This window comes from Amblyomma maculatum, chromosome 4 (assembly GCF_055883805.1).
Source record: "Amblyomma maculatum isolate TAMU_Amacu chromosome 4, ASM5588380v1, whole genome shotgun sequence".
NCBI lineage: Eukaryota > Metazoa > Arthropoda > Arachnida > Ixodida > Ixodidae > Amblyomma > Amblyomma maculatum.
Genome location: NC_139347.1, coordinates 44,754,206 through 44,767,301, shown reverse-complemented (window position 1 = coordinate 44,767,301; position 13,096 = coordinate 44,754,206). Strand labels below are relative to the sequence as shown.

General features: G+C 50.2%; 1 protein-coding gene across 1 annotated transcript in view; it reads right to left on the bottom strand.

The window, feature by feature from the left end:
- Positions 1-13,096, bottom strand: part of LOC146190893 (uncharacterized) — a 42,062-nt gene that overhangs the window by 22,807 nt on the left and 6,159 nt on the right. Inside the window, exons 2-3 of the mRNA XM_084601279.1 lie at positions 10,026-10,393; positions 8,455-8,719 (exon numbers count right to left, since the gene is read on the bottom strand). Coding sequence (XP_084457405.1) covers positions 8,455-8,719; positions 10,026-10,393 — 633 coding nt within the window. The remainder of the gene's footprint in view (positions 1-8,454; positions 8,720-10,025; positions 10,394-13,096) is intronic.

The window sequence follows — 13,096 nt, the reverse complement described above, 5'->3', positions numbered from 1 at the left end:
TGAACGTACGCTAAAGGGTCCCTGAACGGGGCTCAAGGAAGTGGCTACCAAATACGTGAACAGAAAACGCCACTGCGCGCGCATGCGGCGTACAATTAAGTCCCCAAAAGCGAGCTGATAATTTAAAGGTAATTTTAAAAACATCTGATTTCGCGCCACGCCGTGACCCAGTGCGGGCATTGGCCGAGTTCCCACACATACATCGCTTAGCGCAGATGACGTCAAACACAGCGAAGAAGGCACTCGTTTGATCCGGCAGGAGACCGCGGCACGTCTTCCTTACCACTCTATCCTCTGCTACTAAGGGGTTGCAAGCGGCAAAAAGAAAAAGAAAGGTAAACGACCGAGTCGGGTTAAAGACGACGCTTTCGTGGGTGGAGCGCGATACCAGCTGTAACCTTTTTTTGGACTTCTCTTTCGGGCCTATGCAGGAGTTAAGAGGCAAAAATTTTAGGGGCGCACTTAAGTCTACTTAGGTGTAGTAACCCCCCCCCCCCCTCCCTTCCCATGATGCACTTACAAAAATATCGCGGAACCAGAGTGGTCCGCACGCTCCGCGGCAGAACGTCTGAATGCGGCAGAGAGAGCGCGTTCTGACTGCGTTTGGAACTCTCGTTCTCCGGCCAAGCAGGTGGCGCTTGCGAACTGAGGAGGAAGTAGTCGTCATTCAGTAGGTTTTCCTGCGGTTCTTGTACGCGTCTGTTTTCAAACCTGTAAATGATCTACGTTGGTCCCGCTTCTTCGTGACATGGTGTCGACATGAACAGTCTACGCGATTATTTTAACCATCTTTGCATAGCCGAACGCGGGTGCACCCGATAAGTTATAAACAAAGTCACGGTGCACCATTTTCAGTCCCCCAAAGCAGAAGAATAATTAAATAGTAAATAATTAATTTACGAACAAACAGTCAGCTTTCGCGCATAGTTTAGCAGTCGCTCTACTAGCTGAGGCCACTCTCGCTCTCGAGCTCGCGACGTATATTTCCATGCATAGCGACGGTGCCCGCAACCAGTACTGATCGTCTGCTACAAAGCGCAGAGGGCAAAGCCAGCGCGGCGGAGACGACGAGATGACGGAAATAGGGAGGTTCGCTGAAGGGATACGTCACGCAATCTTCCGGCCGGCTCCGCCGATGTCAGTGACGAGTCCTGACTCCTCTACGAAGCGACCTTGGCTCGGCGATTGATCTCCATATCTGCGTTTGGAATACGCGATCCGCGTTCCGGAACTACGTTTGGAATGCGTTTGCTTCGAAAAGATCACGAAACGTTGCTCTGGAAGTGCTCCAACTCTGCGATTGAAATTCACCATAAGTCTGCTGCGAAAGCGTTGCAAGCTCTGTCACGCCGCCTGGTGAATTCTCCCGACTAGGTGCTAGCGGACCTGGCCGCACTCGTCCAAATGATTTAGAATATGTTAAATGAAGCAGCGCTACAGACGAAACTTCACGAAGACGACTATGTTCACTGCACCACGAAATAGTGCGTTGCAGTTTTACATGAGTCACGAGCGGCTCGGCAATAATACATGGAAAACTGATCTGTTCGTTTTGGCGCTGGTTCTAAACGCAGTCGCGGAAATGTTTTTTTTTTTATTACGTCTTTATTTCTGCTTACTGTAGGCGTTTACCTTGCGGCAGAACTAAGTTGCTTCATGGATGTAGGGGTGGGGGAGCGGTTAAGGGTGGGGGTGAGGGTATGGGTGGGGGTGAAGGTTGGGATAGATATGAGGGACCGGTGTCCACTTCTTCCTCGAGGTAGGGTCGTCCCGAGGTCGGCTCCGCGAAGTAATGACCTGGTCCTTCTTCTTCCTTGAATGAGTGAGTGAGTGAACTTTATTAACTGCTCGGGGATCTTCGCCTCTTCAACCGAGGCTGACGAGCGGTTGGCGCCCCCAGTCCAGGGCACCACTGGCTTTCGCCAGTTTGCGAGCTCTTGTGACCAGGTAGAGCTGAGCCTCCGGGTCAGAGCTGGCCAGCAAAGCCTCCCACTGTCTTTCATTTGGGTTTTCAATTTTTTGTAGTTGATGTGAGCTGCATTCCCATGTTATGTGGTACAGGGTAGGGGTCTTCCCGCACCACGGGCACTCGTCTCTGAATGGTAAGAAAGAAAAGTTCGCCAGAGCCGGGTTGCGTCTGATGGCCCGATTTACGATGGGGGATCGACCCATGCCTGCAGGGTTGCAGGTCGAAGCCCGCCCAGGGACTTGAGTGCTCTCTCCCGTACTGCGTCAAAAGTAGGGCAGCTCCACAGGAGATGTTCGGCCGTGCCTCTGGCCGGGCATGTCGGGCACTGAGGAGAAGGGTATACCTGAGGGTTTATGAGGTGCAGCTTCGCGGGTGACAGAAGCTGACCAGTCTGGGCTCGGCGAAGGAGTACTGTCTCCACTCTCCGGAATGAGCTATCTGGGCGGCGATATAGTTGCTCAGGGTTGGCCAAGTGCTGGAGTGTGCTTCGACGATAGCGTTGTGCTCGATGCCATGTCTCCGCCCTATCCATATGAGGCGACGACGGATGCGTAACGTCCTCAGGGGGCCACGAAGCGGAAACGAATGTGGATCCAGGCAAAGGTGCGGAAAGAGCGGCTGCGCGCGCTGCCTGGTGTGCCTTTTCGTTTCCAGTGATTCCTTCGTGTGCAGGAATCCATTTGATAATTAAGGTGTAGCCCTCCTCTCTCAGGCGACGGGCTTGTGTTCGAATAGTGTTCAGAATGGCATAGTCTGCTCCCCCTGCACGGCATGCAGTGTACGCTGCTTGTGAATCTGTGTAAACATGGTAGGTGCACGGAGCCCGATCCTGTCTTGCTACTATTCGAGTAATGGCAAGTCGTATGGCAATGAGTTCGAGATTGGTAACAGTGTGTTCCTCGGAAAGCCGTTGAACTACCGAGGTATCTGACACAGAGTCGTGACAAGCTATAGCTGCGCAGTGTTGAAACTGAGCGGTGTCTGTGTGTAGTTGGATAGCTCCTTCCTGGGATAGCTTGTGTGACATCTTCCTATGACGTTTGACGGCAGCTTTGCGCCTTTGAGGATTAGCCGAACTCATATTCTTTGGTAATGGTATACCATCTACTAAGTCAATCAACTCCCATGGTGGGGCGGCGGACGAAAGTGGCTATAAATTGTCAACGTTGTAGCCTAATGCCTGCAGGATCTGTCGGCCAGCCGCCGTTGTGGAGAGACGGACTCGCTGGGCTTGCAATTGCTGCTCTGCCAGATCCTGAAGGGCATTGATATTGCTGCATGCGTGTAGGTTCACTACTGGGCAGTACTGTGAAAGACCAGTAACTAGGCGCATCGCCTTGCGATTGATTCGCTCAAGCTGAAGGCGTTGGGTCGCGTTAAGTCGCATGTACGGATATGCGTACAGGATTTTCGATGTTATGAGTGCTAATGCCATCTGACGGAGCCCCACCTCCTTGATTCCCCATCCACGCGCAGAGACGCGGCGCATTAGGTGTAAAGCCTGATGACAGCTAAGCATCGTGTTATGAAGCCAGCTTTTGGCTCCTCCATCCTCGTCAATAAGCATGCCTAGTATACGGATTGTTGGTTTCCGGCAAATAACCGAGTGCCCTAAATGAAGAGAGATAAGTTTGCGTTCTGCCTCGGCTCGTACCCGCGGGCCGTTTATGACAACCACATACTCGTTTTTTTCCGGAGAGGTTTTCATTCCCCACTTCTCGATGTATTCATGGACGGCATTGAGGCCTGTCTGTAGGGCTTGTTCTTGCTCTGCAGGGGACCCTGAATTGGTCCACAGCGTTATATCATCCGCATACACGGCGAAATTGAGACCGGGTATCAACGACAGCATTGGCGGGAGACCTGACATAACTATATTGAAGAGAGCCGGTGATAAGACAGCGCCTTGGGGGACACCTGCTTGGTTGCGTTGCCAACCACCCTGAGTATCTCCAACCATTACTGAAAAGGTTCTTTCTCAAGAAAGGCTTTCACGAAGTGGTAGAGGTTGCCGCCTATCCCCACTTCCTGTAGCCGGCGAAGTATGGTCGAGTGGGGCACGGAATCAAACGCCTTTTTAACGTCGACCCCAACAACCACTCGGAGCTGTGCGCTGCTAGGGTATGCGATAACGTCGTTATGAAGCCTTCTGAGAATATCTTGGGCGCAGAGCCCTCGACGAAAACCTACTTGCATAGGAGACAGGACGTTGTACTTGTCTAAGTACCATTCAAGTCTTCTTAGAGCCATACGTTCCATTACCTTACAAAGGTTGGACGTCAGCGATATCGGCCTGAGGTCTTGTAATGTTCGACTTGGCTTGCCCGGTTTTGGAATTGGTATTACCACTGACCTCTTCCAAGCAAGAGGAAGATCACCGTCGGCCCAGTATTTGTTCATCTCTTTCAGCAGGGCAAGTTTGTGTGACTTGGGAAGGTTCAGAAGTGTTGAGTAGCTTAAACCATCCGGTCCTGGGGCGCTATTGTGATTGGAGTCGTGCTGCCTCCAGTTCGTCTAATGTGAAGGGAACGTCGTATTCGTTTAATGTACCTGATAAGGGGTCCGCATGCAAGGCATCCGCATTTTCAGGTTGGGGAAAAAGTACCTTCCCTGCTTGTATAGCTAACTCTGGTGGGGAGACGTTCAATTTCAGGGCCATACTTTGGGCAGGGGAAATCGGCTTCTTGCGTCCAAGGATAGCTCGAAATATGTGCCAGGCCTTCGACAAGTTAACTTTTTCATTGAGTGAGTGGCACAGCAGCTGCCAGTCTTGGAGAGTGAGGTGCAAAGTATACTTCTCAACTTCTTGGCTAATGCGAGCGAGAGCACGCCTCCGATGGGATGTCCGGCTTGATCGGCGATACGCCTTAAGAGCACGAAGCCTACGATTCCACAGACGCAAAAGGTGAGAGTCCGGCTTTGGGGTATCAAATTTGACTGAAAGCTTCGTTGTAGCTTTCTTCTTGGCATCGGTGATCTGAGTGATGAGCTCGTCTAATCCTGTGGGAACGTTCACCTCACCGAGCATCCTACGGAAATCGTCCCATGAGACGTGCTCCTCTATTCGACGGCCTTGTTGTCGCTGTAATGACTTTCGCCTTCGAGGAGCCCATGAGACCACCACGGGATAATGATCACTGCCCATGACATCATCAGCCCGTGACCATAAGATCTCACTGGGATGAGACACTAGTGTCAAGTCTGGGGAAGTGTCTTGTTGACCTTTGTGCTGGCCAAAGCGAGTGGGTAGAGGAGGTCGTTGGCTATGGTCAATTTCGCTCTGACAATTTGCTGCCAAAGGTGCCTTCCCCTAGCATCTGAGCGATTATATCCCCAGCTGGTGTGCATGGCGTTAAAATCACCCCCAACCACAACGCGATCCTGGGGATATATCCTTAAGAAGTGCTCTAAAAAAGACATATCCACTCGATATGTCGTAGTACCGAATGATCTCGCATAAATTGAAAAAACTAAGGCTTGTTGGTCGCTATCTAAGCTAAGGCGTACTCCCGCTACCTCCTGCGTCTGCGTGCACCACGCGGAAGTATCTAGTTCAGTATGGGCAGTACGCGACAGAACAAGGCGGAAATGTTTATTCTCTGTTGACAGTTCGTGCGGACAAGCTATATCCACAGTTCCCGTCCACGCCACTCATGAGCCAAGAAATTACTCTTAAGGCATGTCACCTTTAGGACGGCGCAGCCCAGGTTCGCCGAGGGCCGAATCAGCGCGCTATGAATCACGGACTTCAGGAAATATGGACAACGCTGCATCTTTTTAATGCGTCAGAGCGAGTTAAAGGCCCCGTTATTTAGATAATTCAACAGGTTGTAGCACCCAATGTGACCGAAAAATCACGAGCAGTTGCCACTGACAGGTGCAGCTGGCAGGTGCAGCTGGCAGGTGCAGCTGGCAGGTGACATGGTCGGGCAATTATTGGTCGACGAGTTGAGGTAAGGCGTCACAGAGAGAGGGAGAGAGAGAGGGGGTAAACTTTAATTGTCTAACGGAATAGCGTGGGTGGTTTCCTCAGTCCAGGATACCATTGGCCTGGGCTGTCTCCCGGGCCCTGGTGAGCAGGCTGTGCTGCTCAGAGAGACCCGTGTGGGCCAGCATTGCCTCCCATTCCGCTTGGCTGAGCGCTCGAGCTATATATTCCTCTAATTGCTATTTGCTGTTCCATATCATGTGAAGGACGTCCGAGACTTCACCGCATGCAGTGCATGTGTTATTTTTGAATTTTTCGGGCCAGATTTTGTGGTACTTTGCTTGGTTTGGGAATGTCCTAGCCTGTATGTTCCTCCAGGTTACTGCCTCCTGTCTGCTGAGGTCTTTGTGCGATTCTGCGTATCGTTTTTTTTTTCTAATTTGAAGTATTGTATTAGTTTCCCGTATGTAAGAGGGGTTGAAGGCTCTGGGGCAGCTGGCGCAGGTGCCCGGAAAGTATTCCCTCGCGCTATCCTGTTGGCAGCCTCGTTGCCGTCGATTCCCTCATGTGCCGGTATATCCACATGATTGTGTGCTTCATGTTGCCCGTCTTTTTTTCCTGCTCCATTATTCGGTGTGCCTGTTTGCATACATGACACGGCCGAGTTGGCAGGAGATGCAACTCGAGCAGCTCCTCTCAGATCAGAATCGAACCCGAAAACCTTGGATACCAAATTAGACACGCTACCCGCCATGCAGAAAACTGAGGTAATGTTCAAGAGTCTCGAGAAAGAACAGCAGTTTACAATAGGTAGCGAAGCACTGCTAGTGGTAGGCGAATATGTCGACTTAGGACAAGTATACCGCAGATCCGGACCATGAGAAAGAAATAACTGGGGGAATAAGATTGGGATGTAGCGCATTTGCAAATTACTTGCCGATTATGACTACCAGCTTACCGGTATCGCTCAAGAGCAAAGTATACAACATTTTCGTCTTACCTTTACTCAACTATGGGGGTGAAACGTGAAGGCCAACGAAAAGGGTTTTACTCAAGCTGGGGACAAGGCAGAGAGCTATGGAACGAAAAATGGTAGGTGCAACGTTTAGAGATAGGAAGCATGCAGAGAGGGTCAGAGACGTATACACCACACCTCCAACCAAACTGGGCAACAAGCAAGTAGACGGCAAAATATGGCGACAGGGTGAAGGGTGATTTAATGGCTGGCCTAGCGCGAGGGCTCCTCTCTCGCCACTGTCGATCTTCTTCGCAACACTATGAGAGAGGCCTTCGCCCTGCAGTGGGTATAATCCGGATGATGATGATGAGGAGGATGACGTGCCATGCAGGCATGCGTGCGGCTCGGTTAACGCGGGCTTTATAACGGGTTGTCTCGCACGTAATGACCTAGCATACGACTGTATGTCGATGAGCATGTGTGAGAGAGGCGTAAACGATCACGTTAAACGTACGTGACGTCACGAATGAAGCAAAAGTGAGTGTAGCAAGACCACAAGCCGCTATCGTTCGATACTCTTAAGGCGGAGCTTGAGCGGCCGCTGAATTTCTATTCACTGACGCCGGGAGGTCCGTCTTACTCACACGGGTAATTCAAATCATGGTTCTCTAGGGTGCTCTCGCAAAGTACACCGAGCCCGGGCATCAGCCGCAATGTTAACCTCGATGCTTTCCGTTGCAGAAAAACATTAGACCGAACAGTTTAGCTTTCGGCTAATCACAAATTTTTCGTGCGCTATAGCGTCGTGAGCGCTGATATTGCATGGTTTATATTGGCTTTCTACCGTTTCTCTTTATTTGAGCTGGCTTATCTTGGTCGGAGTCATATCATGTACAGACAAAATATCCAAGTTGGTATAGAGTAACGCGGATAAGAAACCTCGCTTTAACCAAGCTGTAGGAACGTGCTTCCATGACCTAAGAGTAGCGCGTCTGACCAAGGGTTTCAGGAGCCAGTTAGCTCTATTCCAACATCAAAAGAGCTGCTAGAAGTTGACAGCCTCTGCGGATTCGTCCATGACAAGGCTTTTCGTGACGTCACACAACCCGCCGGCCATTCAGTGCCCGGCTATGTCACGTACAGGGGTCGTCAAAAGTTCCCAGGCCACAGGGTCTGCTTCTGAGCAGTATAATCAGGCGGCTACGACGCCGCCAAATCTGAAATATCTGTGGAGGGTAGAAGAAGCATTATTCTAACCTCTAAGGTAATTGATAGTTTTAATCTCAAGTGCCAGAACATGCCGACCAGAAGCAGAACCTGCGCCCTGGGTATTTTTTTGACTACCACTGAACATACGTACCAACTAGCACCTGCCAGACGCATGCTCGTGGGGAGGACAGGACAGACACACAGGCAGATGACGGCTCTTCGGCGGATTTGGAAGACGTAGTGGCAGCGCACTACAGCACCCAGAAACGTATCATAGGCTAGAGCACACATCGCTCTGTAGGCGTTCGACGTCGTATGTGCTGCTTTAACTGCTGCAGCAAAATCACATAGTTCACGCTACCGTGTGCTTCAGAGGCGTCGGGTACTTGCCTTCCGTCGGCAGCGCCACCGTGGAGCCCCAACACAGGGCGCTGAGCACGTCCTCCCAAAACCGCGCCGTGTCCACGTCATCCACCACGGCCACGGTCTGCTGCTGTTGTTCGCCGCCGAAGGGCTCCATCCACTCCCATCTGTAGCGGCTTAGGCAATGCTCGGCCCCCATGTCGCAGAGGTCGTCCTCGCCAAGGACCTTCAGCAGGGGCCGCCTGTCCGCGGGAGCGGCCTTCAGCGGCGCCCTGCTGCCGCCGCCTCCAGCCTGCGGAAACCGACAACGAAAACTTCGCTGCATCTGCAACTGCCGCGGTTCTGGTATGCAGTACAACCACGAATGATACATAGAAGGCTCGCACGTGACGTCAGGGCCGCCGCGATCGGATGCACACCGCGCCGCTACGGGCCACGTGGCCATATAAGTAACGCGTGTACCGTTCTGGGTCGCAAATACGGCGCGTAGCGTAACATGGGTGCGCATCACTTGCAAGACTGTGACTGCACAGTGGCACAAGCGCACTCCTCCGTGTAATAACTCACAACAATTTAAAACTGTTCCGTGATATTCGATACTGCTGATCCTATCTGCTTTAGAAGGCTTTCGTTCAGGCGAAATAACTCTGGCGTAATGCACAGTGAAAGCCATTTGCGAGTAGAGGAGGGGAAAGACAGCTATAGTTCCCGTTACGCGGTGCGCGATGAATGTTCTTGCTCACTCACCAGCGGTGACGCTGACACTGAATGCGACATTGCCTAATAAAGAAATCGAAACGTCTCCTTTCATTATTATTAATCCCTCTTACTTTCTCGTCGAAAGGGACTATCTTTGTGACGGTGAGCTTTGTTTTACTTCAGAATGTTTTCTTAAAATTCTGCGGTGAAAAAGAGCTTGCTTTTCATTTTCGAGAGCTTTAATTAAGGCCAAACATCGGCACGCATTCCGATAGCACATCAGATTTTACATGCTCATACAAAACATAATTTCTTCCCAATTTACACGGCCAGTTAGCTTTCGCACGGTCAATACAGACATCGATTTATGCCACGAAATGCCCCCAGTGTGCATTTTCTTTATTATTGTTTATTAAAAGAGAAATATTAAACGCTCTTTTTCTGCCTTTTTACTTGTTCCTCTGCGCTTTGTCCTCGGCTGGCTAAGCGATGCAAGAAAACATGGAAAATCAACTAGCCTGACAGATGCCCTCCGCCACTCCGGCCGTCTTCGCCACTGTAATAAATTTGTTTTAAATTACAGGCTGTTTTAAAGAAAACTTCTGTTCTCATAAAGTGGATTTATCTGTTATGCGTCATTTACCGAAACACGTTGATGAAAAAAAAAAACAGTAATTTTCTGTTTTAGAGTCTACCGACTTTTCTGAAAGGCTCAAACACCTGTGTGCCAGTTCGAAAGAGAAGCTGGCCGATGGCTCCTGCATTTCGCTTGTTAGGCTTTTTTACCTTGAGAAATATCCCCTTCCAGTGAAAGCAGCCTCTTCGTGCTTATATAGTCCATCGATAAATTCTGCCTCAAATTTGTACTTCTAGAACCTTAAAGTACGAATCTCGTCTACCTGGAGGGCGTCGGCGACGTTGACCGTCCTCTTGTGCAGCGAGAAGCGGCCGGCCGTTTCGCCGTCCACCACCGCGAAGCTGGACGGCGACACCGCAACGGACGCGTTCTTGGACGGAGCTAGTGGCGTGCAGCACGTCGACAACCTAGCCGAGGCAAGGAAGGCCAGCACCGTGTCGTCGGGCGCAGTCGTGCAGACGGTGATGTCTGCAGCCGCTGAGTCGGGCAGATTCATAAGCTCCTCGACCAGTCTCGCCGAAAGCTGGTCCAAGTCGCCGAACGTCCGCCGCCGGCCCTTGAACATGGTGGCCCCGTGATGCCGACACCGCTGGAAATGCTCTTCCAAAGCCGCCAGCATGTTGGTGCACTCTGCGGAGGAACCGTGCACTGTAGACACAGCATCGCGACTGCCTTGGTGCACCGAAAGGCTTAGCGTGGAGGCCTGCGAAAAATTGACCGTGATCGCCGCTTTCTCTTTCGTGGCCGAAGTTGGTGAGTAATAAATTGTTCGATATTCCGAGGAATACACTGCTCGTCCTTCAGAAAAAAAGGGTAGCAGGCCATCAATCCCATAGATGCGGAAGGGCATGTATTAACACGAGCGGCTTCAACTGCGCAACCGAAATGTTGAACTGAAATCACTTGCACAGACACAAAGGGACAGAATCAGTTATCTCCCTCTCGTACGGTTTAATATGCATACTTGATCATTCGTAACGGAGCCTGGTCTTGCCCATAATGGCTGCACTGAACGCACTGTATTAAAGCTCCCTTCCTCGCTATACTTTTAAGGCGAAAGCTCTAACTGCGGCGTTGAACAGAATTTTTGATACAGAATATATGTGAGAAAAAAAAAATTTCACGAAAAGCACGATATAATGAAAAAGACCAGACATAACGGAGTGTCGCAATATGTCGTAATTAAAATCGTATATCCCGCCGTTCACTCCACATACATCATGGCTCGCTCTCATCGCAGTTGCCATAAGAACTGTGACGACAGCCGTTTTCAAACCACCGAAGCGGCGAGTAGACAACGGCACGAGCCATCGATCGAAGAAAATTAATTGTAAAACATGAAAGCAATAAAACACAATATGACATATATGCGAGAGTGAAAAATTAGCAGAGGTTTATCTCGGCTTAAACCTATTAAGACGAGCTAAAGCATTGTTTGGTATGGCTCTGCTTGGTGGTTTAACATTGAAACACTGGCACACAGCATGACAAAATCTTAAATGTTTGTAATGCTGATGATTATGATGATGGAAACATTTATTTATAGTAGTTTAAACAGGCGGAAGGCTGATCTGGTTCTATATAGTTCGGGACACCATTGGTAAAGCTTCTGTCCGTACTCTTTCGACGAGGCCTCGTTGTTCCTCGAGGTCCGAGCTGGGGGCTGCCTCCAAGCCTTCCCACGTTGACAGATCTTGCTGTTTTTCTGACAAGCCCATAACATGTGGTATATATAGGTTTGCCTTCTCGCCACAAAATTTGCACTGTGCCGAGAAAGGAATTCGGCTCAATGGCGTGAAGCACATGTTGGATTACTAAAAGGCATAGTTTGTAGCCTTCGAAGGTGGCACTCTTCTGATTTATTAGCCGGCCACAGTATGTCTGTTTTTCAAGACGCAAATGCTGTAATATCTCGGAATATGTTGTCAACTTAGATGGAGAGCCTAAATCACTAACTGAGGGCGTAGAAGGATTCCGGGGAAGAAAAGCACGGGCTGAAGCGTGTGCGCGCTCGTTTCCTTCAGCTCCCTAATGACCTGGCACACATACCAGCTCCTTTCGTGCAGCTGAAGTCCTACACTGATTGTAAATCTTGCAGGCTAGTGGCGCGATTCTGCCACACATATAGTTTCGAAAGCCGCCTGCGAATCTGTCTCACTGTATTTCGATGCGGGTGCGTAGCGGCTGAGGATATCGCCATTTTTTTCATTGCCAGTGTTTCCCCATCACGAATTGAAATCCCGTCCATGACCTGCGTTTAGTATGCCACTGAGATTGTTGATATTCCCTCTACAGGACCCTCAGCATCCACGAAGAAGGCTAAAGCCTTCTTCTTTTGAATACCACTCGCTCATTTTTTACTCCTCGCCGATGGTCTAGCACTATGATACTCCGGGTGCATGTTTTTAGGGAAGCGAAAGCGTAAGGAATTTGTTTTTCCGCCCTTTAGGCATATCTTGTCTCCCAGCCCCTTGTCACGGGAAGCCAATCTTTTTGCCCCGCCGGGGTAGTGCAGTGGTAAGACGGTCGACTACTGTGCCGGAGTTCCCGGGTTCGAACCCGACCGCGGCGGCTGCGTTTCTATGGAGGCGAAACGAAGTGGCGTCCGTGTGCTGTGCGATGTCAGCGCACGTTAAAGATCCCCAGGTGGTCGAAATTACTCCGTAGCCCTCCACTACGGCTCCCTTTTCTTTCCACTTTCACTCCCACCTTCCTCCCTTCCCTTACGGCGCGGTTCAGGTGTCCACAGAGCAAGTGCGACATACTGCGCCTTTCCCTTCTTGTGAACCAATTATTATTATTATTATAAACCTTCCAAGACGCTGCGTCCCGTCTTGGTTGTAGCTAGTCTTTTTGTTTGCCCATTTTAGTCGTTGGTACTTTCAAATTGCACGCCAATCCCTTCCTATGCCCTTTTTCGGCTCTACTTCCGGTTGCGTGACGTCACGTCCTCTACCTCACATTAATTCACTTTTTGTTTACCCATTTTAGTCTGTGGTACTTTCAAATTGTGCGCTAATCCCTTCATATGCCCTTCTTTTTTTTGCTTTACTTCCGGTTACGTGACGTCACATCCTTGACGTCATATCCACTACCTGCACCCCTTTCTTTCTTTCCGCTTTCACTTCCACCTTCCTCCCTTCCCTTACGCGCGGTTCAGGCGTCCACAGAACAAGTGTGTCAGATACTGCGCTTTTCATTTCCTGTGAACCAGTTATTGCAATTATATACCTAATTAATTTATTGACCTAATTATTTTTTCGGCGATATTACGTCACCCTCTATCGATTGACACCACTCATTAACCCTTACCACTTCTCAGTTACTCACAAC